The sequence below is a fragment of the Euleptes europaea genome, chromosome 1, assembly GCF_029931775.1.
Source record: "Euleptes europaea isolate rEulEur1 chromosome 1, rEulEur1.hap1, whole genome shotgun sequence".
Taxonomy (NCBI): domain Eukaryota; kingdom Metazoa; phylum Chordata; class Lepidosauria; order Squamata; family Sphaerodactylidae; genus Euleptes; species Euleptes europaea.
In genome coordinates this window covers 179,939,162-179,966,612 of record NC_079312.1, presented here as the reverse complement: position 1 = coordinate 179,966,612, position 27,451 = coordinate 179,939,162, and the positions used below count along the sequence as shown (strand labels likewise).

Here is a 27,451-nt window from a genome sequence, read left to right as displayed (position 1 = left end):
CTATATATATATATATATATATATATATATATATATATATATATATATATATAACTATATATATATATATATATATAACTATATATACTATAGTTATATATATAGTTATAGTTATAGTTATATATATATATAGTTTTATTTATTTATAATTGAATTTTTAAAAATTATTTTTTAAATAATTGATTTTAAAAAATTATATATATATATATATATATATATATATATATATATATATATATATATATATATATATATATATATATATATAATTTTTAGAAATCAATTATTTTTTAAAAAATTAAAAAATCAATTATGAATAAATAAATAAAACTAAATTAAAAGGCGGTCCTGAATTAAACCGTCTTCCATCAGTCCCCATTTTTGAATATATATATTGTGGTATTTATTGGACCAAAAAAACCAACAACTTTTGGTCGTTTTTTGCCGTTACCTCAATCATTTCAAAATTAAAAAAAGATATAACGGTTGATCCTGACAACCGTTGGACTCCCGCTCCTCCTCCCACCCCACTCCACCCCCCCCGCTCTGCTGGAGACTTGGTACGCCCCAGTCGCCTCCCTCCCTCTCGGGCCAGCTTGGTCTCTCCCTCGCCCCCCCCCCTGGCGTCACCAACTTGGTCGCGCCCCGTCCTTGCGGGCCTCTCGGCGCCTCTCTCTCTCTCCTCCCCCCCCTCCGCCGCCGCCGCCAGTGGTTCCTCCCGCGGCTGGCCCCGCCCCCCGGCCGCCCTGTTCCCCCCCCTTCCCTGCCCGGCGCGCGCGAAAAAAGCCTCCCGCCGCCGCCGCCCCCCCCCACTTCTCCCGGTCCGTCCTCGCCCGCCTCGCCGCCCCGATGCCCGCCCGGGCCGCCCCGCTGACCCCGGAGGAGCTGCGCAGGCGGTGAGTGAGCGGGACGAGCCCCCCCGGCCCCCCCCCCAGGGAGGGGCAGGAACTGGGCTCCGCTCCCACCCCCTCCCCTCTTTCCACCCCCCCAGACTGACCCCCCCTTCCTCTCACTTTTTGCATATGCGGATTGCACCCCCCCTTCCAACACAGCCTCCCCCCCTTGGAGAGAAGTGGAGGGGGGGGGTCATTGCTCTCTCTCCTCCTCCCAGTCCTGGGAAGTCTGCCCCCCCCCCGTTCTTGCATCTGTCTCCTCTCTGCAACCCCCTTTTTAGGCTTTCTGCCCCCCCCCCCCAGTCCTGGGAAGTGGGAGGTATGTCTGCCCCCCCTCGTTCTTGCATCTGTCTCCTCTCTGCAACCCCCTTTTTAGGCTTTCTGCCCCCCCCCCAAAAAAGTCCTGGCCCCTTTGCTTAACTCTCCCCCCACAATCTTGGGGAGAAGTCCAGGGGGAGTCATTGCTCTCTTTCCCCCCCCAGTCCTGGGAAGTGGGAGGTATGTCTGCTCCCCCTCGTTCTTGCATCTGTCTCCTCTCTGCAACCCCTTTTTCAGGCTTTCTGCTGCCCCCCCCCCCTTTGCTTGACTCCCCCCCACACACACTTGTGCATAAGTGGTTAACCAGCAAAAGGAAGGGGGGTTTGCACGGGCAGCCCCCCCTTCCAACACTCACAGCTTTCCCCCTTGGGGAGGGGGATCATTGCTTTCTCTCCCCCTCCCCAGTCACTTGGTCTTGGGAAGTGGGGGGTATGGCTGCCCCCCTTGTTCCTGCATCTCTCTCTTTGCAACCCCCTTTCTAGGCTTTCTGCCCCCCCAAAAGGCACTAGACCTTTTGCTTAACCCCCCCCCCCGAGCATAACCAGCAAAAGGAAGGGGTGCTTGCAGGGGCAGCCCCAAGCATAGGGGGAGAAGGAAGGAGCTTTCAACGGGGCAGCTGCCCCCCACCCAGCTCTGCTCATTGCAACCCTAATTTGGGCTCTGCCCCCCCTCCCCGTGAGATTGCCTTGAAGGGGGTGCCCTCTGTGCTCCCAGAGGCAATGCAGGGGGGGGGGGGTCTTTGCCAGCGAGGGAGGGCTTGTTCCCCTCCTGTCATTTGTGCGTGGGGGGGTCCTTTCATTTGGAGTGGGGGCTGACCCTCACTCTGGATCCTCTGTCTTCCTGGGGCTGTTTTCTCCTGGGTTGTCTCACTGTCATGTAGCAAAACTGAAGAAGGGGGGGGGCTTGCTAAGCAGGAATTGCCCCCCAATCGAGGCTTGGATCCCTCTCTTTTCTTAGCCTGTCTTTTCCCTCCAACCTTTCTTAATAGAAATGTGGAGGGGGGGGAGAGACAGAATGCAACCCCCTGCCCAAAAAATGCTCAAAGGTGTGTGGGGTGTGTGTGTTGCAAAGTCACTTTCCTTTGGGGTGTGACCTGTTAATGTGTTTGTACCTTGGGAGTGCATGTACAGAGTTCATAAAGAAGCATAACTAAGTTCTGGGTTTTTTTGGGGGGGGGTCTCAACAACATCCTCTACTTCCCTTCTGGGCACCTTTCACCTAAGTAAAATTCTTGGTAAAAATGCAAGGGTGGGGGGAACAGAGATCGACTCCCTGCCAAAAAAAATTCCAGAGCAGGGGGTTGCATTGCAAAGTCACTTTCTTTTGGGGTCTGTTAATGGGTTTGTGTTTGGGCGTGTGTGTGCATGTATAGAATTCATAAAGCAGCAAAACGGAGCCCTTTTGGGGGAGGGGGGTTCCTCTGCAACGTTTTCTGGTCCCCTCCTGGGCACCTTCCCTCCTCCGGAGCCATCCGGGACAGGAAGTGAAAAAAGGGATTCTTCATCCGCTCGAAAGCGCGCCTTGGCGGGAACCAGTGGCGCCGGGTTTCACATACATGCACAGTCGAGCAAGCGATAGCCTGTGCATAAAAAGGAGGGGGGAGACCGTGGGCTGGGCATGTTGGCAAATTACAAGCTTGCAGGGCGGGCTGCATCGCCCTCCTTTCCGGCACCTCTTCAATGGAGGCCATCCCTTCCCGGGGTGGGTGGGGGGCATGTTTGTGTGCCAGCCTGGCTTGACAGTCGCTCCAAATAAATACTGGCCGGGCACATTCCTTCCCTGGTCCGAAGCAAATTGCCTTTGTCCTGGTCACTTCTTGCCACGTTTATGACCGCGCCATTGCCATAGTCGGCATGAAACTCGGGCATTCTTTTCTCCAGCTTTGCCCCTGCCAGGGTGGCCAACTAATCTTTCTAGAGGGTGGCCCTCCCTTGCTCCGCCGCGTAAAGCCACCGACCCCTCGCATCCCCACACTAACATTTTTGAGACTTTGATCTGATCTCTGGAACTGTGGGTAAGGGACCGAAGCAGTCATTAAGAACGGAGAATAACTCGTTTTCCCTTTTCTCCCCCCAGAAGGAAAAATAGATTTGGTGCCCCTTAGTTTGTGGGTCTCTTCCTTGCTTCTTCGATTAAGTATGTATCTCTTTATTGCTCTCTGCACGCATCTCTGCTCCCGAGGCTGGCGTAGGTGAGCTTCCAGGACTCTTTGCAAAATGGAGGTGTGCTTGTTAGAAGCGAACTGGCCTTCGGGCAGAAGCCGGAAGAGCAAGAGGGCGCCTTCTCTTCCTCCTCCCTTTTTTTTTTTTTTTTTTTTGCAACTTCGCATTAAGTTGCTCGCAAACCAGCCTTCCACCTGGAAGGCGGATCCAGTGTGCGTCTTTTCCCGCCGTTGCAGCTGCTGCGGGCTTTTGAGGCCTGCCCCTGTATCATGCGCCACATGGCAGTCTGTTTGCGTATCCGCTTCCTCCAAGAGCGATGCAGGCAGCGTCCGGACTGCTATTGTCTGCGGTCGCCGGCAGTGGGGGGGGGAGACGACTGGCGTGCGTCTCCCTCCTTGGGGCTGCTCTTTTTAAAAAAAAAAATATTTCCCCATTTTTAGATCAACATCCTCCATGTGAGCATAACTCCCATTTATTAGCGAGAGTGGCAGAAAATCTTCCGATGCAGCAATGCCCTTCTCTCAATCTAGAGTGGCTTCGGTTTCCTTCCACCTCTGTGCAAAATCGTCTTCACACCACGTCAGTCCATCCCATGCTTATTATTGGGGGGTGGGGGGCGAAGCAGCCAGCCAGGCATTCTGTCTCAGGAACCAACCATAAAGTTTCTGAACTACTTTAACACACATCTCTTTTTCAAGTTAAGTTTTGTTTAGTCGCTTCTCTTTGGTAATCATCTTGCGTGCTGGAAGTTGGCACGTGGTTTAGACCCTCTTTCTCCGCACATTTGCATTAGTAATTGGTAGGTACTTTAGTGTCTGTGTTTTCCCAGGGATGTCTTAATGTCTGATGTGAAACGAATCAAAATTTTCAGTGCCCACATGGGAACGCAGGACAATTGTTCTTTTCTCATCTGCCTTTGCCCATGGGATGGGGAGTCAGGAACGCCAGCCTGCCTGGGTTTGCACTCAGAACTGTTACTAACAATGTGCACAAGAGAGAGAAACTACAGAACTTTTAATCTAAATTCTAGGTCAGTCGCATCCTAGAGACCAACAAGAGTTTCGACGCCTAAGCTTACAAGAGTCAGAGCTCCCTTCGTCAAAGCTTTTAATCTGTTGCTGTTAAACCCAAGAATCACACAGCATCTTGAAGGCTGACACAGGTTATTATAGATCACCATGGGCAGTGTAATGTAGTGGTTAAGAGCGGTGGTTTGGAGCGGTGGCCTCTGATCTGGAGAGCCGGGTTCGATTCCCCACTCCTCCACTTGAGCGGCAGACTCTGATCTGGAGAACCTGGTTTGATTCCCCACTCCCTCCACATGAGCGGCGGAGGCTAATCTGGTGAACTGGATTTGTTTCCCCACTCTTCCAGATGAAACCTCCTGGGTGACCTTGGGCTAGTCACAGCTCTCTCAGCCCCACCTCCCTCACAGGGTGCCTTTTGTGGGGAGGGGAAGGGAAGGCGATTGTAAGCTGGTTTGATTCTGCCTTAAGTGGTAGAGAAAGTCAGCATATAAAAACCAACTCTTCTTCTTCTTCTGTAGCAGTAGAAAAGAGCCAGAGTCCAGTAGCACCTTAAAGACTAACAACATTTCTGGCAGGGTGAGAGTTTTCGTGAGCCACAGCTCACTTCAGATACAACTAGAATGTTATTATAGTATAACAATTTTGGGCCATCTGCAACAGAAGAGCAGGGCTTACCCCTTCAGAATTGTGGCATAAACTTTGGTGGGCCAAAATCCATTTTGCAGGTGCATGTTATCTTGAGTACAGAGAGAAGGGGGAGGAAAGCAAGACCCAGATGGAGCGAGATCTAGTCAAAAGTTGATCACATCACAGGGGGGTTATCTGCTCCCCCTTGGTACTGGCAAAGCAAGGTGGGAAACTGCAGCACACTTTAACCCTCTTGTGCCTGAGTCCAAGAAGATGGCGGTTGCATGTTAATTTTCTGCAGGGAAGCTTCGCACTGAAATTTCCAAAGAGACTCTCTTGCAAAGGGTGGGATGGAAAAAGAGCCAGCTCTCTAGCGACAAGGCCGTTTACTTAAAGGGAACTATTTTCCTCAGGCCTACAAAGTTTGAAAACCAGGTTGTAAAACTAGTACCCTGAGGACGTCTGTCTGGGGTATGTCTCAGATTGGGGGGCAAAGAGGCGCTTTGGATGCCAAGGCAAAAAGAAAGTGGCCATTCATCGAACTTGTGCGAAGAGTTGGTGTGTGCGCGGGGGAAGCATTTGGGGCTGCCTCGTTCTGCGGCGGAAGTGTCGCTAAATGGCGCCCTTTTGCCTCGGCCCAAAAAGTGGGTGGTGCATTTTGGCTCCCCCCCCCAATCAGGGGTTCTTTGTGTACGGTGGGGGGGAGGGGTGGTTCCCGGTGGGCATCCAAAGAGAAAGCCATTTGCCTCAATGAAGCGAAGGGAATTCCTGGCATCCCTCAAACCGCTGCCCGCGGTTCGGTCATGTTTATGCATGCACGGTGTGTGTCTGTGGCAGGAAACAACGGGTAATTCAAAGGGGGTCTTCTTTCCTAGGGCTTCTCTAGGGCCTGTTGGCGCTTGTGTACCTGGGGCTATTATTTTTCAGCAGAAATCTGCCTTCCCGTCTTTGGTAGCGTTCAGGAAAGATTGCATGCCTGAAACGTCTCGTGACGAAGCTTGCATAAATTTGGGGCGGGGGGGGGGGGAGATCTATAAGAACATAACAAAAGCCATGCTGGATCAGACCAAGGTCCATCAAGTCCAGCGGTCTGTTCACCCAGTGGCCAACCAGGTACCTCTAGGAAGCCCATGAACAAGACAACTGTGGCAGCATTATCCTGCCTGTGTTCCAATACACCTAATGTAATAATGTCAGCGAGGGCATAAGCATGCTCCACATAAGAAAGGCCCTGCTGGATCAAACCCAGGGCCATCAAATCCAGCAGTCTGTTCACCCAGTGGCCAACCAGGTGCCTCTAGGAAGCCCATGAACAAGATGACTATAGCATCATTATCCTGCCTGTGTTCCACAGGATTGCTCTCTTTAAGTATTTGAAGGGCTGTCACTTAGGGGGAGGGCAGGGAGCTGTTCCTGTTGGCAGCAGAGGATCATAGGACTTACAATAATGGGTTTAAATTGCGGGCAAAAATGCTGGATATTAGGAAAAAGTTTTTTACAGTGAGAGTTGTTCGACAGTGGAATCAGCTACCGAGGGAGGTGGTGAGCTCCGCTTCACTGGCAGTCTTCAAGCAGAGGCTGGACAAGCGCTTGTCAGGGATGCTCTAGGCTGATCCTGCATTGAGCAGGGGGTTGGACTAGATGGCCTCTATGGCGCCTTCCAACTCTGTGATTCTATGATTCTAAATTCTGGGCTTGGAAGCTTATAGCCAGGGGGCGGGGGCGTGTGTGGGGTCCTTGCTGGCCATGAACTTGCATGCAGAGTTGGATTCCAGTGGAGATACAAGTGTTATCTCTGGCTTTCAGGGACGGACACACTGCCTCCCCTGTCCTCCCCTCTGCTTCAAACCTGGGGGCGACATACATTTAAAAAATATTTCTTAATAGCATTATTTTATGAGTTTTAACCGTTTTTGATTGCTCAGATGTTTTAATGTTTTTTTATGTTTGCGGCCTTGTGGACCCTGGTCAGGTGGAAAGGGGGCATGAATATGTTTTAGGGGCATAAAATAAAACAATACATGCTGTCAGAATAGAGACGGTGAGCGATGAATTGAAGATATGTGCTTGGTGGGTTTGGGGATTGCAAAACTGTTGAAACTCTTGCGGGCGTGAAATTGTTCATGGGCTTGACTGTGCCCCGGTCGGTCTCAAATTTGGGGGGAAATCCTGATTTTGGAAGTGTCCGTGTTCAGCAGGTGGGCTTGGCTTTCTTGGTGTCTCCGCTACTGGTTTCTTCTTCATGAGTTATTTATTAGGAGGTGGAGAAAAGAGAGGCAGACACTGTCAAAATATTCAATGTGGATCCTATGTTATAAAGTGTAGGAACTTAACTGTTGCTGATTTCTTCCCCCCACACTCCAAATCTACAGGGCAGTGTAGTGGTTAAGAGCAGTGGTTTGGAGCGGTGGACTCTAATCTGGAGAACCGGGTTTGATTCCCCAATCCTACACATGAGCGGCGGAGGCTAATCTGGGGAACTGGATTTGTTTCCCCACTCCTACACACGAAGCCAGCTGGGTGACCTTGGGCTAGTCACAGCTCTCTCAGCCTCACCTACCTCACAGGGTGTTTGTTGTGGGGAGGGGGAGGGAAGGGGATTGTCAGCCGGTTTGATTCTCCCTTAAGTGGTAGAGAAAGTCAGCATATAAAAACCAACTCTTCTTCCTCCTCCTTCTCCTTCTTCTAAGAAAGACAATATTCTGTAACGATGTATTCTGGTTGTTTGGTTTTTAAACAGGCTGAAAGACCTGGAGAGGAGTGAAGATGGTCTCAGCGAACGGGTGAGTGTGTAAAAGGCGTTTTGTTCGGGGGGGGGGACATTTGTCATTACCCTCCCCCCTCCATGCATCCATCCCGTGAGAAGCGTCTTCATGTATTTTGTTTCCAGGTGTGTAAAATGGTTCCATCTTTTGCCTTCAGGAGTGCCTCAAAGAAAAGCTCAGCCTGATGCACGGCTTCTTACGAGTGGATGTTCAGAATCAGCTGAAAGATCTGGAGACCAAGCTGCACCAAGAGGAACTTTCGGAGGTGAATTACTGTCGGGCTGGAGCTGATTTCCCTCTTTCTCTCCTCCCAGCCCCGCTCTGTTCTTCTGCCGTTCAGTAGATTTCCTCTGCCTGCATTATGCCCCTCCCGCCAGCAACCCCTAATTATTACTGGGTGAAAATAGAGCTGTGCTCCACCTTCTTTTATAGTCGTCTGGTTTTCTCCCTGCTCAGCCTGCATTTTTTTTTTTTGCAGAGTACACTTCCTCACCCTTTTATCTGAAAAGTTTCCCAAATTGAAAACTAAATTCCTGCACTGTAATAGTACAGTTCAGAAAGAATCTTGGGTTAAAGGTTTGGGACTGTAAACTGTATACCACTGTATATAGTTCATACTGTCTGTTGCTGGTAATAGATTCCTACTATGTAATTTTTGGTTTCAATTCATGTGTCATGTTTAATACTAATGTTGCGCTTCACCGGCATGGTGTAGTGGTTAAGAGCGGTGGTTTGGAGCGGCGGAGGCTAATCTGGTGAACTGGGTTTGATTCCCCACTCCTACACACAAAGCCAGCTGGGTGACCTTGGGCTAGTCACAGCTCTCTCAGCTCCACCTCCCTCACAGGGTGTCTGTTGTGGGGAGGGGAAGGGAAGGGGATTGTAAGCTGGTTTGATTCTCTCTTCAGTGGTAGAGAAAGTCGGCATATAAAAAACAACTCTTTTTCTTCTTCTACCTCTGTTTGGTTTCCATTTTTCTACAAATAATATTGCGTCGTCGATTGGACATCCCACTCTGTTGATTATATTGATTTATTCTGTGTAATCCTCCTTGATTTCCCAGTGAGAAAGGCGGACTATAAATAACTTAAAAGAATATAGACATACCCCATGAGGACATAGACTCATTTTGTTCCTCTTCCCCCTCCTCCTCCAGGAGCGGTACTTGGCCCAAGTCAAAGCCCTGCTCCCCGAAGAACTGTCTTTGGGGAATGGAGACGCCCCGGAACTCAGCCAGAAGCCCAACGGCCACACAGAAAATGGCACCTGTGGCAGCGACGAGGAATCCGAGAGGCCGTGCCGCAAGGGAATAGAGGATACCCCCATGGAGACTGAAGAGGCAGCCTCATCTTCGTCCTCCTCGACCACGCTGTCCTCGCCGACCGTGTCGAAAGCCCGTCGGGGTCGGAGGAGCAAGTCCAGCAGCGAGAACAGAAGTAAGCTGCAATTTGGGGGCTGTTGGGGAGGTCCTGATCTCTGCTCACCGTTCTTTTCTTCTAGCTGGTGCTTTATTCCAAAGTACCAGGCCACTGGCCTTTCTGGAAATAAGAGCTGTTGGCTTAAGAACATAAGGAAAGCCCTGCTGGATCAGACCAAGGCCCATCAAGTCCAGCAGTCTGTCCATACAGTGGCCAACCAGGTCCCTCTAGGAAGCCCACAAGCAAGACAACTGCAGCAGCACCATCCTGCCTGTGTTCCACAGCACCTAATATAACAGACATGCTCACCTGATCCTGGAGAGAGTATGTATGCATCATGACTAGTATCCATTTGGACTAGTAGCCATGGATAGCCCTCTCCTCCATGAACATGTCCACTCCCCTCTTAAAGCCTTCCAAGTTGGCAGCCATCACCACATCCTGGGGCAGGGAGTTCCACCACTGAACTCTGCGTTGTGTGAAGAAATACTTCCTTTTATCAGTTTCGAATCTCTTACCCTCTCCAGCTTCGGCAGACAACCCCACTTTCTAGTATTATGAGAGAGGGAGAAAAGCTTCTCCCTGTCCACTCTCTCCATACCATGCATAATTTTATAGACCTCTATCATGTCTCCCCTGAACCGCCTTCTTTCCAAGCTAAGCAGCCCTAAGCATTTCAACTGCTCCTCATTTCACGCATTGTAAAAATGGACATAACCACAACAATGTATATTAACAGCAACTTTTTTGTGTGGTTTTTGACATGCAGAATCCCCCGGCAGTTCAAGGATCACCCGCAGTTCTGGGAAGCAGCCCACCATTGTGGCTATGTTTTCCAAAGGGTGAGTAGGGAGATGTGTGTAAACTTGGCGCGTCTGCTTTTTTGCAGGGATTTCTTTTTGTGTTGCTTCTACCTCGTGCTTTATCAGCCCTGCATCTTTCTTATTTCTTGTGCTTGTCTATCTGCGGGTTATGCTGAAGTGGGGAAACCTAAGATCTGAGCGCTGGACTGGCCGTCAGCACCACAGGGTCCAGATGGGGCTGTGGCAAGCAACAGGGTAGCCAACTTGTTTAGGGAAATTCCTGGAGATTTGGGGGGTGAAGCCTGGGGAGGGCAGGATTTGGGCAGCGGACGGACCCTGGCAGGGTATAATGCCACAGAGCCCACCCTCCAAGGGTCTGATTCAGTAGGAGAGGGGCTGTGGCTGAGTGGCAGAGCATCTGCTTGGCATGCAGGAGGTCCCAGGTTCAATCCCTGGCATCTCCAGTCAGGGGTCCCCAATCTTTTTGATCCTGTGGGGACATTTGGCATGCTGACACAGGGCAGTGGGCACAGTCACCAAAGGGCTGCCCCCAGGAGGTGGAGCCAGCCACAAAATGGCAGGGAGTGAGGCGATGCATCACTTGAACATTTCAGGCAGAAGTTGCATTGGACAGCACAAGGCCCACCTAGCCCCACCCACTTCCTAAAAGCACCTGGCGGGCACCAGGAAAGGGACCAGGCAGGTAGGTGATGGGAAAGACCCCCGCCTGAGACCCTGGAGAGCCGCTGCCGGTCTGAGTAGACAGTACTGACTTTGATGGACCAAGAGTCTGATTCAGGATAAGGCAGCTTCATGCGTTCATGTGTATATTATATGTATATTATATAGTGAACAAAATGGGTCACATTTATAAGAAGAAGAGGAAGAGTTGGTTTTTATATGCTGACTTTCTCTTTCAGTATAAGGCAGCTTGATGTGTTCCCTCATACAAATGATTACCAAAAACGTTTTGCTATGTTGACTTCTTTTTTTTTGTTTTTCTTTTTTTTTGCTATCCATTTTGTGGTCAATCGTGACAGTTCCACGAAACGAAAATCAGAAGAGGTGAACGGAGAAGTGAAACATGAAATGAACGTAGAACCAGAGGAAGAGGAGGAGGAGTCTGGAGAGAAGGTAGGAGCCCTTATCACACACACGCGCGCAAAGAAAGAAAACAATTTGAATCGGTTATTTCAAGTTCTTGAAATACACAGACACACAGCTTGGATCCTTCAGAGCGATCGATAATGCAAATCGTATTTTGGTAGTGCAGTTTTGGCCCTGGGGGAAGATGGCTACATCCCATCTACTAGAGTCACGCCTGTACCTTATTATATTTATCTGTTTAATTTGAAAAAAATTGCTGCCTTCTCAATGTGGCTTCTCTTTCATTTCCCTTTCAAAGGACCAAGATGAGAAAAGAATCAAAATGGAAAACACAGAAGGGTAAGTGCAGTTGGCAATGGCGCTTTCTCTCTCCACTGCCATACCTTCCTGGGAAACATGCCAGTAATTCGTAGCAATGCACAAAACAAACATTTCTTAACAGGGTGTTCTCCTTTGCAGCCTGAAGAAAAACTGGTGTCTGACAGTCAAAATAGGGCTATAGCAGCACAGTAGGGCTATAGCAGCACAGATATTGATAGCAGTAGAAAAGAGCCAGAGTCCAGTAGCACCTTAAAGACTAACAAAAATTTTGGTAGGGGATGACCTTCAAGAGTCAAAGCTCACTTCTTCTGATATTGAGTAAAAGTTTATAACATAAGGTATTCAGTAGAAAGGAGGGGAGGGGCTGTGGCTCAGTGGTAGAGCCTCTGCTTGGCATGCAGAAGGGCCCAGGTTCAATCCCTGGCATCTCCAGTTAAAGGGACCAGGCAAGTAGGTGATGTGAAAGACCTCCACCTGAGACCCTGGAGAGCCGCTGCCAGTCTGAGTAGACAATACTGACTTTGATGGACCAAGGGTCTGATTCAGGATAAGGCAGCTTCATGCGTTCATGTGTATATTATATAGTGAACAAAATGGATCACATTTATAAGAAGAAGAAGAGTTGGTTTTTATATGCCGACTTTCTCTGCCACTTAAGGGAGACTCAAACCGGCTTACAATCACCTTCCCTTTCCCTGCCCACAACGGATACCCTGTGAGGTAGGTGGGGCTGAGAGAGCTCTAAGAGAGCTATAACATGTCCAAGGTCACCCAGCTGGCTTCATGTGTAGAAGTGGGGAAACAAACCCGGTTCTCCAGATCAGATTCTGCTGCTCCAAACCACCGCTCTTAACTACTACACCACAATAAATGTACATTTTTTAAATACACACCCACATTTAAACAATAAACATACAATAAAATATATTGAATGTGTACATAGCACACACAGGAATTAGCATTACATAATACTGTAGATCAGGGGTGTCAAACTCATTTCTTATGAGGGCCAGATATGACATAAATGTCAATAGGTTGGGCCAGGTCATGTGTACCAAATACATACATACATACACACACACACACACACACACACACACACACACACATACCATAAAATGTAGTGCCAGGTTCCATAGATACGAACTTCATAGAAGACAGAGGCAAAGTCAATTAATGATATTATTTGTGTTATTGGTTTAAGCATGTTTGTATTTTAAGTAAAAAATAATATCATTAATTGGCTTTGCCTGGGTCTTCTGTACAGTTTATATCTCTGGTACCTGGCATTAAATCCCTGGCATTAAATTTGATCTGGACTGGGGGGTGGCTGCCTGGGAACAGAATTTGTGCTCTGGGAATGGAATGACATGTCGCAGAGTGGAATGACAGCCTGTGGGAGTAGCAGGAAGCATTCTAGGACTCAAAAAGGGCAAGAGTCCAGTAGCACCTTAAAGACTAACAAAAATATTTTCTGGTAGGGTATGAGCTTTCGTGAGCCACAGCTCACTTCACGAAAGCTCATACCCTACCAGAAAATATTTTTGTTAGTCTTTTAGGTGCTACTGGACTCTTGCCCTTTTTGACTACTGCAAACAGACTAACACGGCTACCCACTGTGAATCATTCTAGGACTGTCATTCCAGTCCCAGAACACTTCTGCTACTTCAAGGGGCTGTCATTCCACTCTGCAACCTGTCATTCCAGTCCCAGAACACTTCTGCTACTCCCAGTGGCTGTAATTCCACTCCTGACCTGTCATTCTAGTCACAGATCACTTCTGCTACTCCTAGGTGCTGTCATTCCACTTGGGGGCTGTCATTCCAGTCTCAGAACTCTTTTGCTACCCAGAGGTTGTCATTCCACTCTGCGACCTGACATCCTAGTCCCAGAGTAGCCTATTTGGGCCCAGAGACTTTAATGGAAAATCCAGTCCGCATTTTCTTTGCAACTTTTTTGTGCTGTAATGTATTTCAATGGAGCCGCTTCTGGCCCGCGGGCCGCCTGTTTGACACCCCTGCTGTAGATTGTCTTGCCTTTATGACCTGTGGCGACCCAGTAGGGTTTTCAAGGCAAGAGACATTCAGAGGTGGTTTGCCATTGCCTGCCTCTGCTTCGTGACCCTGGTATTCCTTGGTGGTCTCCCTTCCAAATAATGGCCAGAGCGGACTCTGCTTAGCTTCTGAGATCAGACGAGGAGAGCCAGCGTGGTGTAGTGGTTAAGAGCGGTGGTTTGGAGCGGTGGACTCAGAACTGGAGAACCAGGTTGGATTCCCCACTCCTCCACATGAGCAGCGGAGGCTAATCTAGTGAACTGGATTTGTTTCCCCACCCCAACACATGAAGCCAGCTGGGTGACCTTGGGCAAGTTACAGCTCTGTTAGAGCTCTCTCAGCCACTCCTACCTCCCAGGGTATCTGTTGTGGGGAGGGGAAGGGAAGGTGATTGTAAGCCGGTTTGCATTTCCCTTAAGTGGTAGAGAAAGTCAGCATATAAAACCAACTCTTCTTCTTCAAACACAGCATAAAATTATACCAAAATGGAGCATGCCGGCCTTGTGGTGGAAACAGCTGAGCCAGGATGTGAAATGGTCAGAATCTGGCTATTTGGGCAGCTTGCCTCCTTAATTATGAAATGTTGTTCTTGTTTGTTTGTTCTTTAACATCGGGAGGTGTGGCAGATGTTGAAGTTGAACTGCTTCGTTGGTATTTCAGAATCTCTCTTTTTGGGACATGATCCGTGCTTAATCTTCTGACGACCCTGCAATCTGTCTGTCTTTTGTGTTTCTGCCCAGGTCTGAAGTCAAAGAAGAAGCTAGTCAGGTTAAAATTGTACCGCCCGTTAAAGTAAGTAGTACATTTTTTACTTGGCTTTAAAAAAAAAAACCATTCAGAGCGGCAGATGAATGATCTAGCACATTACTATTCCAACTGAGTAGCGATATTGTGTGTTCAAGGCATACTCTTCTCCAAGCGTCTCAAGGAGGGGCCGTGGCTCAGTGGTAGAGCATCTGCTTGGCATGCGGAAGGTCCAGGGTTTGATCCCTGGCATCTCCAGTTAAAAGGACCAGACAGTAGGTGATATGAAAGACCCCTGCCTGAGACCCTGGAGAGCTGCTGCCAGTCTGAGTAGGCAATGCTGACTTTGATGGACCAATGGTCTGATTCAGTATGACAGTGTCATATGTTCAAGTTTCGGGACTGGGGGAGGTGGTTGGCTCACGGGCCAGATAAAAGCTCTCAAGGGGCCAGATCCGGCCTGCGGGCCGTATGTTTGACACCCCTTCTCTAGACCAGGGCTTCTTAAACTTTTCCCAGATCCCCTCTTCTCCCAAGAAATGTTTATGCAACCCTGTGTGTATTGGTATATAAAATAGATATACAAATCAAACATTTACTGATAATAAATCATAAAGAAATTTATTTTAAAGCAATTGTTTGATATACATATCATTTTACCATTTACTCTTGCCAAATTTTTCGCGACCCCCACATTCAGTTATACAACCCCATATGGGGTCACGTGACCCACAGCTTAAGATGCTTTGCTCTAGACGATGGTGTGCTGATCTTGTGAAATACTTGGGAAAATCTCTTGCTGCTTATGGCGTTCCTGGATATTTAATCTTTCTTGAGAGACAGCGCTGTGTAAATTTTAGCCTGCTGGACTACGATAGAATAATAGCTACAGGCTTTCCGACTCGTCAAACGTTTTTGGTACAATGTGCAGTCCTGGACAAACGGCATGGTTGACTCTTAATGCCTTGCCCTTCCAGACCACGCCTCCCAAGTGTGCTGACTGCAGGCAATACCTGGATGACCCCGACCTCAAGTTCTTCCAGGGGGATCCTGACGATGCAGTAAGTATCCTGCCAAAGATGCAGCATGGGGCAAGAATCCTGCCTTTGCCCGTTCCGTCTCAGAAGCCAACGCGCAACGTCTTCTCTCTTCCCAGCTGGATGAGCCAGAGATGCTGACGGACGAGCGCTTGTCCATCTTTGATGCCAACGAGGACGGGTTTGAGAGTTATGACGACCTGCCCCAGCACAAAGTGACGTCCTTCAGGTGAGCTGACTCACTATCAGGCAGTAGGGACCAGTCTCTTTGACCCTGCGGGCACCTTTGTAATTCCGGCACAGTGGGGGGGGGGGCGCAGTCACAAAATAGCTGCTATGGGAAATGAAGCCAGCTACATAATGCCTGCCCTGGCTTACCTTCAGTCACACAGTGAAGATCCTTGTGTTGTGGTACCAGCTGCTGCCAAAGCAACATTTTAAACAAAATCTGCACAGCCAATCAAATCTCCAATATTCAATAAGAAGCCTTGGCAGGCAAAAGCCCTACATGGCCCCACCCACTTCTAAAAGCACTTGGCAGGCACCCGAAAAGGTGTGGGCGGGTGCTGAGGCGCCCATGAGCTTCGCAGTGGGAAACCCTGCCTTAGGCAAACCTGGACACCAGAGCTGGGAAGGGGCACCAAAAGGGTTTGGGGGCCACGGGCAGCCCTGGGGGTGCAGGGTAGAGAAGGAGGTAAACCAGCATTCCTCTTACACATACCTATTCAGAAGCAAGTCCCACTATGGTTCCTCCCAGGTTAGCGTGCTTAGGTTTGCAGCTCTTGGAACGAGCCAGCTGCTGATACATTATGTTTGTATGTGTATGGTGAAAGGGGGAGGCATCAAAGTCATAGTTCACCAAGGGTGCCAAAAAACCTGGGGCTGGCCCTGTATACCTTTGCCATGTCGGAGTCCTGGTGGTGACTGTTACCGGTTGTGTCAAGCCTGCTGGGGCTGGGGGAAACAACTTTGCAGCCGTTCAGAGACCCCTCAACTGTCTCCTTCTCCAAACAGCGTTTACGACCGCAAAGGTCACCTGTGCCCGTTTGATACCGGCCTCATAGAGCGGAATATCGAACTCTACTTCAGCGGCGCCGTGAAGCCCATTTACGATGATAACCCCTGCCTGGACGGTAAGTGCGGTCATAACATAAGAAAGGCCATGTGGCTCACACCAGGCCCATCAAGCCCAGCAGGCTGTTCACACAGAGGCCAATCAGGTGCCTCTAGGAAGCCCCACAAGCAAGACGACTGCAGCAGCATTATCCTGCCCGTGCTCCAATGCACCTAATATAATAGGCCTGTCCCTCTGATACCGTAGAGAATAGGTATTAATCATGACTGTGCCAGTTCATGCAACCAATGGGTGACACATTTCTAAGATTGCCCAGAGGACTAACGGTGGTAGATCTCAGATTTGTATTTCTTGGAAGATGCTCCCCGACAAAGGGGGACCCCCTTGAGAACGACCTATTCTCTCCAGGATCAGAGGAGCATGCCTATACTACTAGGTGTTTTGGAACACAGGCAGGATAATGCTGCTGCAGTCATCTTGTTTGTGGGCTTCCTAGAGACACCTGGTTGGCCAATGTGGGAACAGACTGCTGGACTTGATGGGCCTGGGTCTGAGCCAGCAGGGCTTTTCTTATGTCCCCACCCTTCCTTGAAGTATTGAAGAGAGGAGTGGACATGTTCACAGAGAAGAGGGCTATCCATGGCTACTAGTCAATATGAATACTAGTCATGTGTAAGCAGGATGGTTTACTGGCATGTGCACAAGATAGCAATGGGTTGAAAATTAGGAGCTAGAGACTTTGAAGCTGCAGACTGCAGTAGAGAGCCGTGTTCACTCTGCTTAGAAAACCGAATGCCAGTTCTGAATTGCTGTACCTTCATCTGCGTGGCACATTAAAAAAAGTTTACCCTTCTAGTTTCGAAAGATGGGGTAAAATGAGGGTTTAAAATAATGGATGGCTGGAAGGGCGATCTGAGAACTAGGAAGCTTCACGCCTTGCACAAGAAAACCAAAAGAACAGTGGTTCTTGTAGGTTATCCGGGCTGTGTAATCGTGGTCTTGGTATTTTCTTTCCTAACGTTTCGCCAGCAGCTGTGGCAGGCATCTTCAGAGGAGTAACACTGAAGGACAGTGTCTCTCAGTGTCAAGTGTGTAGGAAGAGTAATATATAGTCAGACTATATATTACTCTTCCTACACAGTTGACACTTTCTGACTATATATTACTCTTCCTACACACTTGACACTGAGAGACACTGTCCTTCAGTGTTACTCCTCTGAAGATGCCTGCCACAGCTGCTGGCGAAACATCAGGAAAGAAAATACCAAGACCACGGTTACACAGCCCGGATAACCTACAAGAACCAATGAACTCTAACCGTGAAAGCCTTCGACAATATTTCAAAAGAACGGTGTTCCTATATCGATGGTTGTTTCAAATGGAAAGGCCAATTTTATTTATCTACTTCATTTGTAATCCTCCTTTCTTGCTGAGGTTCAGGACGGACTACAAATTCTAAAAAGCCATTCAGTCAAACTCCACAAGACATCCAATGGGACTGGGATTACAGAACTATAAGACAGTGTGAATAAACATCTGTTTAAGGCATGATGTATCGTAGCATACAAAGTGGATGACGGTGCAGTAAAAGGAAGGGTGGTACATACAGTAAATATTACAGGAGACTGCAATCCTCTCCGTTATAAAAGCACCCTCCTGAATTGTTCTACTGCAGTTAGATTCTACTACAGCGTGGTGTAGTGGTTAAGAGTGGTGGACTCTGATCTGGAGAACTGGGTTTGATTCCTCATTCCTCCGCATGAAACCTGCTGGGTGACCTTGGGCCAGTCACAGTTCTCTCCGAACTCTCAGCCTCACCTCCCTCACAAGGTGTTCGTTGTGAGGAAGGGAAGGTGATTGTGAGCCGCTTTGAGACTAGAGAAAAGTTAGAGAAAAGCGGGGCATAAAAACTAACTCTTCTTCCCTTCATAAAAATTAGCTCCTGAACGTTTCTGTTTTGCGCATTCTGTGTGGGGGTCTTCCTGATCGCCTCCATTAATACAATACTTGAGGTTTTCCCAAGAAAGGTCCCAGTGTGGATAAGGGAGAATTAGCAGAAAAAGAAAAATTTGTTTGCAGCCCACTTGAACTTTCAGCTCTGCAGGGGAAGCAAAGATCTTGCGAGGAAAAGTCAGAATGGTTCTGTTATCACTACAATCGGTCTTATTGTACTGTTTGATTCCAGTCTGGCCATTCAGAGTCTTTTTTAAAGCAAGTGTTTGCTGAGAGCCATCTAAGAAGGCCTGGATTTATGTCGATCTCTTCCCGCTGCTTTGATTCAGGTGGTGTCCGGGCCAAGAAGATGGGGCCCATCAACGCCTGGTGGATTACCGGCTTCGACGGAGGAGAGAAGGCCCTGATCGGCTTCACCACGGGTAAGACCACCAGAGCATGTCAGAGGACCGATTCGCCTTGACCTGGGGTGGCAGTTCATAGAGTCTCTAGACGGAGTGTCTCCGCCTCCCTGCTAAGTCACGCAGAATAAAACGTCGGTCCTCTCACATCTTTGGCCCCACCATTTCACACTCTCACGAAGTCTGTCGTGTTGGAATTATTTTCCGTTCTGAACCCTTCCAAATTATTCCGTCAGGGGTAAACCCTTTGTGGAAATTAATGTGAAGAGAGTGGATAGGGAGAATTTTTCTCCCTTTCATAATACTAGAGCAGGGGTCCCCCACACCTTTCTTGGCATGTACCAAGTTTTTTGGGAAAGTGGGTGGGGCCAGGTGGGGCTCCTGCCTAGCAGGGCTTATGACTGGCCGTTGGGAGATCTGATGGGGTGTGCAGATTAAAATAATATTTTTTCAAGCAGAGGCTGCCACCACAGTGTTGGTTTTATTCTGTCTCACAGCATGGTGTAGTGGTTAAGAGCGGCGGGCTCTAATCTGGAGAACTGGGTTTGATTCCCCACTCCACATGAAGCCTGCTGGGGGACCTTGGGCTAGTTGCAGTTCTCTCCGAACTCTCTCAGCCTCACCTACCTCACATGGTGCCTGTTGTGGGGAGGGGAAAGGTAGGCGATCGTGAGCTACATTGAGACTCCTTAAAAGATAGAGAACATCAGGGTATAAAAAACAACTCTTCTTTTTTGTGGTTGGCTTGGACTCCTGCCCCACCCTTCCCCATGATAGAATCCCAAAGGTGCTTACAGGCTCAAAAAGGTTGAGGACCCCATATTTGAACTCAGATCACCAAGTACAGTTGATAGACAGTACATTTAGGATGGACGGTAGTGCTCCTTCACTCAACTCCCAAGGCCGTTCACATGCTCCGAGGTGGTGAACTCTTTGCATGTCAGTTTAAGGCCGAGTGTGTGCTTGAACCCCACGCGGTTTGTTAGACCCACGCCTCTTCGTTGCATTCTAGCTTTTGCAGATTACATCCTGATGGAGTCAAGCGAGGAGTACGCCCCCATCTTTGCGCTGATGCAGGAGAAAATCTACATGAGCAAAATCGTGGTGGAGTTCCTGCAGAACAATCCCGACGTCAGTTATGAGGATTTGCTGAACAAGATCGAGGTCAGTTTGGCAGAGGAGAAACTGTTCAAAAAAATTTTCCCCAAGCTGGCTGAAGCGGTAGGAAGCCTTAATAAAATGCTGAGGAACCCCTCCTTTGAACACAGGGCAGCCGAAAGTCTAAGAGCACAGGCAATCTCCACTCACGTTAAGAGCTTGTACAGCTGTGCCTCCTGAGACGTATGCTTAAATCTGTACAGCAGGGGTACCCAACGGGTGCCCATGGGCGCCATGCAACCTTTTCTGGCGCCCACCAAATGTTTTTAGGAAGTGGGTGGGGCCAGGTAGGTCTTTTGCCCCGCAATACTTCCGATTGGCCACTGGAGATTTGATTGGCGGTGCAGATTTTTAAAACATGTTTTGGCGGCAGCTGCCACAAGGATCTTCACAGAAGGCAAGTTGTGGCCGCCATTTTGTGGCCGGCTCCAGGTCCCGTGGCAGCCATGTTGTGGCTGCGCCCACCGTGCCGTGTCAGAATTACAAAGGTTCCCACGGGCGCAGAAAGGGCCCCTGCTGTAGACAGGCATGTGGCGTTACATCCTGTAATTGTCTTCAGACGACCGTCCCTCCCGCTGGCCTGAACTTCAACCGCTTCACAGAAGACTCCCTCCTGCGGCACGCGCAGTTCGTGGTGGAGCAAGTGGAGAGCTACGATGAGGCGGGAGACAGCGATGAGCCCCCCGTCCTCATCACCCCCTGCATGAGAGACCTCATCAAGCTGGCCGGAGTCACTTTGGGGAAGAGGTAGGGCAGAAGAATAAGAGTTGGTGCTTCTCTGCCACTTAAGGCAGAATCAAATTGGTTGACAATCACCTTTCCCTCCCCACAACAGACACCCTGTGAGGTAAGTGGGGCTGAGAGAGCTCTAAGAGAATGTGACTAGCCCAAGGTCACCCAGCTGGCTTCACAAGGAGGAGTGGGGAACCAACCCAGTCCACCAGATTAGAGTCCACTGCTCATGTGTAAGAGTGGGGAATCAAACCCTGATCTCCAGATTAGAGACCACCGCTCCTGTGGAGGAGTGAGGAATCCAACCCGGTTCTCCAGATCAGAATCCACCGCTCCCAACCACCACTCTTAACCACTACACCACACTGGCAGCCGATGCCCCGCAGAGAACTGGGCAGACTTTCTGAAAACGCTCATCTTGAGGCCGACCAACAGGGGTTTTGTTGCACTCTGTAGTATAAATTGTTTTTGCTTTGTTCTGGCTGTGAGTGGCAGCTTGGAAGGTGGAATGGCTCTCCATGCCAAGAGAGTAAGAACCCTGCTCACTGACATGCTAACTTTCTGAATGCAGGGAATTTCCTTGTGTGGAAGAGAGCCAGCGTGGTATTAGTGGTTAGAGTGCTGGACTAGGATTTGGGAGACCCAGGTTCAAATCCCCCCACTCTGCTATGGAAGCTCGCTGAGTGACCTGGGGCCAGTCACACACTCTCAGCCTAAACTACCTCACAGGGCTGTTGTGAGGATAAAATGGAGGAGAGGAGAACAATGTAAGCTGCTTTGGGTCTGTACTGGGAGGAAAAGCGGGGTATAAATGAATAAAAGAAGTACATTTGTATGGAGGAAGATTTGGTGATGTTCCATGATCTGAAGAGCCAAGATGAAGTCAGCTCCCTAAGAATAAGCCCTAGGTTATTCCCAAGGGTTTCGGTGCGTTGGATGTGTACCACCTGAAGCAGTGCTTGCCAGATTGCACCAAAAAGGGCCAACACGATTTCCCTCATCCACATAAGAACAGAATGAATGCAGCTGTGTGTTTGAGCCCAAGAAGGGCTATTCGTGTGTGTGTGTGTGTGTGTGTGTGTGTGTGTGTTTGTTTGTTTGTTTGTTTACAACATTTGTATCCCGCCGTTCTTCCCTTACAAGGGCCACCAAGGCGGCTAATGGTTTAAAACACACGATAAAAATCGCATCTTAAAAATCATTAAAATTAACGCCCTATACGCACCATTAAAACAATTTTTTAAAAACTGTTAAAATACATACAAAACTTCTCTTTGCTTTAGAAGCTAGGAAAATCCGAGGTAAAGCTGTTTTTAATCAGGGAACTTAATGTATTTAAATACTAGCTTCTTGGGGGTCAGACTGTTTTAAAGTTATTTCAGTGTTATTTTATGTTATTTTAATGTTTTGTACGGTGGATTGTGATGGCCTTCGGCCGCAGACAAACTTTATATCACGTTATATCATACGAAACATAAAAACTTTGGTGAGGAAGAAGGGGTCATTGAGGGAATACGAAACGAAACAAAAACCCGCTGGCGGAAGACGGCAACGGAAGGGGACAGCCGAGCATCTCTGAGGAGGGGGTGCCAGACCTTTGGTGCCACGAACGAGAAGGCCCTCTCTCAGGTTGCCACCCAACTTGTGTCAGAAGGCGGGTCGTCCGAAGCAGGGCCTCCGTGTATGACTGCAGTGGCTGAGCAAGTTCGTAAGGGGTCAGGCGGTCCTTCGGCTGCGTGTGAAGTCTGAGAGCTTGGTGGTTTTCCTTGCTTTTTCCAAGTTCTATGAGGAAAGGTTGACGGAGCTGGGTATGTTTAGCCTGAAGAGGAGAAGACTGATAGGGGATATGATAACCATGTTCAAGTACTTGAGGGACTGTAATATAGAGGATGATGCTGAGTTGTTTGCTGTTGCTCCAGAAGGTTGGACCAGAACCAACAGGTTGAAATTAAATCGAGAGTTTCCGTCTAGACATTAGGAAGAATTTTCTAACAGTTAGAGCGGTTCCTGAGTGGAACAGGCTTCCTCAGGAGGGGGTGGGCTCTCCTTCCCTGGTGGTTTTTAAGAGGTTAGATGGCCATCTGTCAGCAATGCTGATTCTATGACCTTACCCAGATGATGAGAGGGAGGGCATCTTGGCATCTTCTGGTCACTGGGGGTTTGTGGGGGGGAGGTAGTTGTGAATTTCCTGCATTGTGCAGGGGGTTGGACTTGATGACCCTGGTGGTCCCTTCCAACTCTATAATTCTATGATTTTTATTCCTCCCCCCCACCCAGGCGAGCGGCCAGGAGACAGGCGATCCGGCACCCTACCAAGATCGACAAGGACAAAGGCCCCACCAAGGCGACCACCACCAAAATGGTCTACTTGATCTTCGACACCTTCTTCTCCGAGCAGATAGAGAAGAACGAGAAGGAGGAAGACAAGGAGAACGCCATGAAGCGCAGGCGCTGCGGGGTCTGCGAGGTAGGGCAGGGGTATCCCGCATGCAGCCCTTGAGGAATGTCTGTGCGCTGCGGGCTGGTGTTCAGGGGCAGAGCTCCAACATTATCTGTGGCTTCCCAACTTCCGCTTTTGGCCTCCCCCAGCATGTTCTCCTTGAGAGCCAGCGTGGTGTAGTGGTTAAGAGCGGTGGACTCTAATCTGGAGGACCGGGTTTGATTCCCCCACTCCTCCATGAAGCCAGCTGGGTGACCTTGGGCCAGGCACAGTTCTCTCCGAACTCAGCCTCACGTACCTCACAAGGTTCCTGTTGTGGGGAGGGGAAGGGGATTATAAACCGACTTGAGACTTCTTAAGGTAGAGAAAATTGGGGAATAAAAACCAATTCTTCTTCCTTACCCTTCACTCATTTGTCACTGTACTGTTCCTGGCTAAAACGTTTGTTCATGCATTTTCCAAATTCACATCTCTCAAAGCAAAGCATGCAAATTGGGGGGGGGGCACTCAGAGGGCTCTTGGATTTGCCGATCTGCTTCGAAGGCGGCAGTTACGGTCCTTTTGCCTCTTCTCTTAGTTTTTCATCTCTTCTGCTTATGCAGAGAGAGGCTTTGAGCATTTTTCCTGTGGCTGTATCTGAGTCGATACCAGGTTAACCAGGGAGGGAGGAGGTAGCTCTGAGGAGCTGGATTTGCATCTCTGCTCCAACGAGGAGGAGGGAGCATCAGGAAATCTGATGCTGAGGCACCCTTCCCACCCACTCGCCAAAAAAGAGCTGGTGGTGGAGCGGTTTGGGAAATGCCCTTTTCCAAGTACCTCTCCTCTCTTAGGAGTCCAATTTTCTGCTCTCCAAATGACTCCCTCCTCTCCCGTCACACCCCCAGACATTTTTTTAGACATCTGAAGCTCTCCCAAACTGGAAAGGATGCAGGATCTTGAAACACGTCCCCTTGCCTTCAGAACTTTGTTGGGAGCCGCCCTGAGCCCGACAGTACCAGGGAGGGCGGGGTATAAACTCAATAAATAATAATAATAACTTCCATAAAACATAGAATCATAGAATTCAGTTTCAGTACCTTTATTGGCATACCAAGGACAATCAAGAATCATAGAGTTGGAAGGGACCACCAGGGTCATCTAGTCCAACCCCCTGCACAAGGCAGGAAATTAACAACTACCTCCCCCTACATCCCCAGTGATCCATACCCTCCCCACGCCATGCAGGATCCCATAATCAAAGCACTCCCAACAGATGGCCATCTAGCCTCTGCTTAAAGACGGGGACGACACCACCCTCCGAGGCAGCTCATTCCACCATCGAACAGCCCTCACTGTCAGGAAGTTCTTCCTAATGTTTAGGGGGAATCACTTTTCTATTAGTTTAAATTAATGGAACAGATCACACTGCCTAAACAACCATTCCCCCCCCCCACCCCCATTTTATTACCAGGACTACTGCATCACTCTAAAGAGAATGGTTGCTGCTTCTGCTTACCTTGCCCTTTGTCTTATACTTCGCGGCTCCTTCTCTTTGCGGTCGAGGGTGCAGGTTTTGGTATCGATTAGTATCTGGGTGGCCAGTGAGTTCCCATTTAGCACTAAAAAAAGTTTATTTTTAGATTTGTAGACTGCCCTGTATCCCCAGCCAAGGCCAGGCTCAGGGTGATTCACATCAAAATAAAACCACATCTGCAATAATACAAGTGCATCTAATCCTAATTAAACATCTAATCCTAATTTAAAAGTTCACCAAGTTGCTTTTACAGCTGAATATACATCATGCCCCCTGAAGCACACCGGCCACATTCCTGACTCCAATTTCCTTCTGAAGTTGCTCCTCACATCACCTCCTGTTTCCTCTTCCCCTTCCAGGTTTGCCAGCAGCCAGAGTGCGGCAAATGCAAAGCTTGTCAGGATATGATTAAGTTTGGTGGCAGTGGGAAGTCGAAGCAAGCGTGCCTACAGAGGAGGTAAATCTTTTTTAAAATTTTATTTGCAGATGTCTGTCTTCAAAATGTGGGTGTTTTGGGGGGGGATGGGAATTGAGAAGGTTTTGGTGGGGGGTTACCGAACTGGCGAGGCGACTGTTCTCCTCTGCAGACGTGGCATATTTTTACATTTTGTTTTAAGATGTCCCAACTTGGCGGTGAAAGAAGCCGACGAAGACGAGGAAGTGGACGACAACATACCCGAAATGCCGTCGCCCAAAAAGATGCTGCAAGGAAGGAAGAAGAAGCAAAACAAGAGCCGTATCTCCTGGGTGGGGGATCCCGTCAAGGTACGCTGCTTGTGGTGAAAACAGCATGCATTCAGCGAACTGGAAAAGGGAGGTGTTTGAGGTTCCATTCTGAGGTGGCTGTTTGTGGCAAGGACATCTCTCGAATGCAGCAGCTGATTGACACCTATGTTATACAATGTAATCTAACGCATGTTGGAATGACCACCAGACCAGTAACGATAAGAATCGAAGAATGCAAGAGTTGCATCAGACTCACTCCACTGGTTCAACATTCAGCCGAGTAGGCTGAAACGCATTTGGTTTTATATTGGTCATTTGCATTTATTATAGATCATCAACATTGTTGGATATTTAGTGATTTTAATTTGATGCCTATGTGTTTTGGGCCTGGTTTTCAATGCGTGCATACTCTACAATAAGTTATAATAACATTTTGTATAATATTTAGCTCAGCTTTAAATTCTTTGTTTATTGGGCTAAAGAGAGCCAGTGTGGCATAGTGGTCAGGGTGTCAGAGTAGGATCTGGAAGAATCAAATTCGAATCTCCACTCTGCCATGGAAACTTGCTGGGTGACTTTTGGGCCAGTCACAAGCTCCTCCCAAAAAACCAAGTCGTGATGGGGAGGACCAGGTAGAACTCTGCTCACCTGCCAGGTAGAGGAGAGCATCCAGGAAAAAAGATATTTAGTTGGCTTGTTATGTAGCTGTGGGTACCTGTGTGCTGTTTTCCCATGAAAATATTTTTTCCTGACTTTCAGAGTGACGGTAAGAAGGACTATTACCAGAAGGTGTGCATCGATTCGGAGACTCTGCAGGTGGGAGACTGCGTGTCCGTAAGCCCCGACGACCCCACAAAACCTCTTTACCTGGCAAGGTGTGTGTTCACAGGAATAAATGTGCATCCTTCGGAGTAAACGTGGTGCTGCGCACGGAGCATCTCAGGCTTAGAATTAAAATTTGATTCCCAGGCTATCATGCAGTTTGGGGGCAAGCTTTTTGTGCAGGTGACGTTGCCATTACAGCAACATGCTGAAAGGAGCACCGCTGATTCTCCTACAGATGTGCATATTTTCACACTGCAAAGGCTTAGAAAGAGAGGAGTAGTGGAAGAAACAGCGTGAGTGGAAAATGCTGTCAAGTGGAAGCTGACCTGTGGCTACCTCGTAGGGTTTTCAAGGCAAGAGACAAACAGTTGGTTTGCCATTGCCTGCCTCTGCGTAGCAACCCTGGACTTCCCTAGTGGTCTTCCATCTATGTACTAACCAGGGCCGACCTTGCTGAGCTGATGAGATCGATCTAGCCTGGGTCATCCAGGTCAAGGCAAGAGATGCATAGAGGTGGTTAGCAGTTGCCTGCCTCTGCATAGCAACTCTGGACTTCCTTGCTGGTCTCCCATCCAAATACTAACCAGGGCTTACCCTGTTGAGCTTCCAAGATCTGATGAGACTCTGCTAGCCTGGGTCCATGTCAGGGCAAGAGACAAACAGAGGTGGTCTGCCATTGCCTGCCTCTGCACACCAACCCTGGATTTCCTTGGTGGTTTCTCATCCAAGTACTAACCAGGGTTGACTCTGCTTAGCTTCTAAGATCTAATGAGGTCGGGCTAGCCTGGGCCATCCAGGTCAGGATGGACACTGTGTACCAGCACCGATTATTCTGAGCATAGTGCTTTTGGGTTGACCAAGGGTTGTATCACCTCCTTTGCGTACTAGCTGTGAAGGCGCAAGTGTTGGATTCAAACGTAACCTCTGGTGACAACTCGCTAGGTGGCCTTATGCAAGATGCTCCCTCTCAGTTTCAGCTCCCCCCAGAACGTGTCGGGTTGCCAAACTCCAGGTGATGGCTGGAGATCTCCCAGAGTTACGACTCATCTGCAGACAATAGAGATCAGTTCCCCTGGGGAAAAATGGATGCTTAGGAGGGTGGACTCTGGCTTTATATTCCACCCCAACCCCTCCCTCCCAAATCTCCCAAAGGAAGGGAGCCAGCATGGTGTAGTGGTTAAGAGCGGTGGACTCTGGTGAACTAGATTTGTTTCCCCACTCCTCCGCATGAAGCCAGCTGGGTGACCTTGGGCTAGTCACACTCTCTCAGCCCCACCCAACTCACAGGGGGTCTGACATTGGGAGGGGAAGATGATTGTAAACCGGTTTGATTCTTCCTTAAGTGGTAGAG

General features: G+C 48.8%; 1 protein-coding gene across 1 annotated transcript in view; it reads left to right on the top strand.

The window, feature by feature from the left end:
* Nucleotides 1-838: 838 nt before the first annotated feature.
* DNMT1 (DNA methyltransferase 1) overlaps nucleotides 839-27,451 on the top strand; it is a 50,006-nt gene continuing 23,393 nt past the window's right edge. The window contains exons 1-18 of the mRNA XM_056867127.1: nucleotides 839-896; nucleotides 7,769-7,811; nucleotides 7,951-8,058; nucleotides 8,950-9,229; nucleotides 9,981-10,053; nucleotides 11,055-11,148; nucleotides 11,420-11,460; nucleotides 14,237-14,288; nucleotides 15,218-15,301; nucleotides 15,397-15,506; nucleotides 16,292-16,410; nucleotides 18,635-18,727; nucleotides 19,719-19,870; nucleotides 20,424-20,611; nucleotides 22,874-23,063; nucleotides 24,909-25,006; nucleotides 25,167-25,314; nucleotides 26,035-26,150. Coding sequence (XP_056723105.1) covers nucleotides 850-896; nucleotides 7,769-7,811; nucleotides 7,951-8,058; nucleotides 8,950-9,229; nucleotides 9,981-10,053; nucleotides 11,055-11,148; nucleotides 11,420-11,460; nucleotides 14,237-14,288; nucleotides 15,218-15,301; nucleotides 15,397-15,506; nucleotides 16,292-16,410; nucleotides 18,635-18,727; nucleotides 19,719-19,870; nucleotides 20,424-20,611; nucleotides 22,874-23,063; nucleotides 24,909-25,006; nucleotides 25,167-25,314; nucleotides 26,035-26,150 — 2,036 coding nt within the window. The 5' untranslated portion in view covers nucleotides 839-849. The remainder of the gene's footprint in view (nucleotides 897-7,768; nucleotides 7,812-7,950; nucleotides 8,059-8,949; nucleotides 9,230-9,980; nucleotides 10,054-11,054; nucleotides 11,149-11,419; nucleotides 11,461-14,236; nucleotides 14,289-15,217; nucleotides 15,302-15,396; nucleotides 15,507-16,291; nucleotides 16,411-18,634; nucleotides 18,728-19,718; nucleotides 19,871-20,423; nucleotides 20,612-22,873; nucleotides 23,064-24,908; nucleotides 25,007-25,166; nucleotides 25,315-26,034; nucleotides 26,151-27,451) is intronic.